Source organism: Epinephelus moara, chromosome 12 (assembly GCF_006386435.1).
Source record: "Epinephelus moara isolate mb chromosome 12, YSFRI_EMoa_1.0, whole genome shotgun sequence".
In the NCBI taxonomy this organism is placed as follows: Eukaryota; Metazoa; Chordata; class Actinopteri; order Perciformes; family Serranidae; genus Epinephelus; species Epinephelus moara.
This window is the reverse complement of record NC_065517.1, coordinates 11,642,718-11,646,584: the sequence shown is the minus strand read 5'-3', so window position 1 is coordinate 11,646,584 and position 3,867 is coordinate 11,642,718. Positions and strand designations below refer to the sequence as shown.

Genomic DNA, 3,867 nt, shown 5'->3' with positions numbered 1-3,867 from the left:
GCCCTAAATTCATGAGGGTCAAAGACCCCCATTTGGTAAGATTTGTCTTCAGAGAGCTCCATCTGAAAAGATTTTGGTTGTCAGATATGATTAAAACCAGAATTCTACAGTTGAGGAGATGACTGTGGAGCTCAATGTTGAGACAAAGTAATACATTTTGTTGTTGTTTTTATTGATATTATGCTGTGCACAATGATAGAATTTCATGAAGGACAAGGTAAATTTCATAACCAAAAGCTCCAGTAGATGGTGCTAGACTCCTGTAACTGATATAAGTTGTATTTTCCTGCCATATTACATTGGAAGTGCAAAATAACTGGATTTGGCACACTTTGGTGCCAAATTGGGTTTCTGCCTGGTGGTATCCTTACTAAAACCTCTGTGGAGGCTATGCCCTTTGCCCAAACTCCACCAAATTTGGTACATTTGTAGTCAAGGAGTTGCTGGGGGTGACGAAAGGTAGCGGGTGCATGGAATCATTGGTAACATGGTGTTATCCTCTGTAAAAAGAGGATAGGAATTTCAAATTTCTCCTTTGGTTTATCCCAATTTACTCAGGCATAGTAACAAACACAATATTTTTGACACTGGGAATCTATTCTCTTAACCTGCATATGAACCTTATTATTGTGGAGAAATTCTTGATTTACTTTGGGCATGTGTTTTTAGGCGTTTTTTCTGAAAATATGGCTAGGGCTTAACAGGTCAAGGCACAGATACTCATATGAGAAGTGACGGTCTCAGCTGTTCTATGCTTAGGCAGACTATTTTTATTTAGCATGAACCTTGTTTTATGAATGTGAAGTGCACCTCTGCAAAGTTTCAGCAGTCTTAGGATTTAAAGCACTGTTACTCACCCACTTAATTTTGGACGGATAAGAGACGGTGGTCTTGATCGTTCTCTTTGGCAGATGTTTTTTGAACACATTTACTTGTGGTCTCTGAGATAAATTTTCTCATTTACACTGGATTTTAGGCTTGTCTTATCTGTCATCTGCCAAACTTGTATTTGATATAGGGCAAGCTTTAAGTTGAGATAATTGTTCAAATAAATGTTTTTGAACAGTAACTGTACGTGTGTTCATTGTAATCTTTTTGGAAACAGGTGAACTTTCCATTATTAGGCGAGACAGAGGATACAAATTGAAAACCTTAGCCTACTTGCAATTTTAAGTGCAATTGCTGCCTTAAAGACACAAGTTAACTTAACTTGAACAGGCGATTGGTATGAATATAGTTAGCTATTTTGACTTAAAAAATGTGGGTTTAAAGGGTGTACAATTTTAAGTTCCTTTGACAACACAAAGCAAGTTTTCTCAAATGTATAATGTAATATAGTGAGTTGTTTCAACCCAGAGTATGGGATTCAAACAACAAATAATCATTCATTAAACACTGATGTAACTGAATTTTGTGAGTTGAAATAGTGTAAAATTATAAGTGTGTTTGACAAGAGAGGGCAAGTTTTCTTAAATGTTAAATGTAAAATAATTAGTCATTTCAACTCCGAGCATCAAGTTCAAATAACAAATGATCATTAGTTTAACAGCTTATATGACTTAAATTTCTAAGTTGAAATAAAGCTTTTCTTGAAGTTGAGTTTACTCACATTTTTAAGGCGGCAATTGAACTTAAAGTTTTCAAGTTAAACCACCTTGATATTTTTTACAGTGCAGACAGGAAAAAAATATCCAAAACCAAATACACTTTTTACCCATCACAGGTTACATTTACACATACCAATTTACCAGTTGCATGTACACAATGACAATTACCATCTCAAAGTAAAGTCCCTTTTTTTTGCCTTCTCAGGACTGCCATGCATCAAATTCAGTCCATATATCAGGCTTTAAGCCATAACTGTGACTCACGGCACCAAGGGATCAAAGCACAGGTGACGCAGCAGCGCGAAGAGTTGTCTGTCCCACGTGGAGCCCGCAGCAACACCAGAGAGGAGGACGGGTCACGGCACCGTTGTAGTGGGTTAGTACTATCACGTGTTGTGTAGATGAGTTTCACAGATGAGAAGGACAGTCAGACTCCGATGCCGCTTTAATGGCATATATCTGACAACAACACAGGAACAATATATAATATGTTCACCATGTATCATAGCCACAGCTCAGGATCAAACATAAACTGAAAGAAAATACGTTTCATGACTCACTAGCTGTTAAAATTTCACGCTGCTAGGATTAGCCACACGTTAACTTTAAGCTAGCAAAGTTACCAGACACTTACTTGGCAATTTACTCCTTGTACATCACAAACAACATCACAACACAACATCAGCAGTTGTTGTCTGGAGCATATCTTCACATCCATGTCAAATGTGCCTTTTTAGTACAAGCCTAGGCTTGTGCCGATTTCCGGTTCAAGAGCTCCACCTGGTTTAATTCATGTCAACCGGATAAACCGGGGGGGGCTTTTCACATCAGCGGCGTGTCAAGGGACTATATTCAACTTATCTTGCATTGTAACATGCATTATGACAACTTGATAAGGTTTATCTTTGTTTATAAATGAAGTGGAGGAGCCTACAAGCGTTTGTCTCAGAGGCTGCAGAGGGACTCCGCAGCTCTGCTCAGCTGTCTGCTGCCAGAGATCAAATTTCATTGGGGGCGGGGAAAAGTGCGAGGGAGTCCGCAGTCATTAGCTGTATCCGAAACAGCATACTAACATACTACATCAGTATGTACTGCATACTGCAGTATGCCATTCCAGCAGACCATTCGCAGTATGCAGTATACAGTATACAGCCAAGTATCCCAGAATGCATTTCGCACCAGCCAACAGCAAAAGCGGAGAGTTCAAAGCAGGCTAAAAGCTGTTAAAATTTCCGCTGTAGCGCTGTTAATATGTCACTTTATTAAGTTTTAATAATTTTTAATAATTTTTTATTTTTATTTTAACATACCGTTTAGATCCCCAACATGTGGTCAGAATCTCGGAATACCGAGATGATCGCCGGTCAACCTTCGTCGTCATCCCGGGGAGAAAGCAATCCAATGAACTGACCTGCTGCTCTTTGGAGATTTACCGCTGGCTGATATAAATCCTTTTGGAAGATAAATGTTGGTTTCATAGATGAAATCTAACAATTGTAGCTGCCACATTAGTTTGTCTGAATATAAAGTGAAGCTTCATGTTTTTACTGGACAGAACAGCAGCACTGCCTCTGGGGCTCTTATGTACAGACATCACAATTTCAATAAATATAAATGAATTAAACTGAACAGATCAGTCTATATTGAATTTCGTTTTATCTTATTAAGCTACACAAGCTTGGGTTTTTATTATAGCTACATTACAGACAACATGATTTAGTGCATCTCTACGTACGTTAAGTCAGGTATGTATCAAAGATTTGGCATGACGCTTAATAAAATAATATCACGCGCACAGTACAGTACAGGATGGCGCTTAATAAAATAATAACATCTCCGCGGTATTCCCGGCTTGATCACTCTTGTCCGCTATTACGACAGTTGACTGGTCCCGGTCAAGGGCGCACTGCATTGTGGGAAACAGTAGGCGAGGTAGACTGGTCTGATGCATACTGTGGAATTTTTCCAAATCAGTACGACATCCGGGTATTTTTTGCATACTGCAGATTTTGCTTTTGTTTGCATACTGCATACTACATACTACATTTTGGCAATATCAGTACGTACTTCTAGTATAGTATGCAGTTTCGGATACAGCCATTCAGTTTGTTGCCCTAACCAAAGATACTGGATTACTACTATATATACACTGCTCAAAAAAATAAAGGGAACACTAAAATAACACATCCCAGATCTGAATGAATGAAAAATTCTTATTAAATACTGTGTTCTTTACATAGTTGAATGTGCTGACAACAAA

At 38.4% G+C, this 3,867-nt stretch overlaps 1 protein-coding gene across 1 annotated transcript in view; it reads right to left on the bottom strand.

Annotated features, from left to right (window-relative positions):
* Positions 1 to 6: 6 nt before the first annotated feature.
* The window catches only part of LOC126398404 (uncharacterized), a 22,662-nt gene continuing 18,801 nt past the window's right edge, over positions 7 to 3,867 (bottom strand). Inside the window, exon 4 of the mRNA XM_050057718.1 lies at positions 7 to 2,066. Coding sequence (XP_049913675.1) covers positions 2,016 to 2,066 — 51 coding nt within the window. The 3' untranslated portion in view covers positions 7 to 2,015. The remainder of the gene's footprint in view (positions 2,067 to 3,867) is intronic.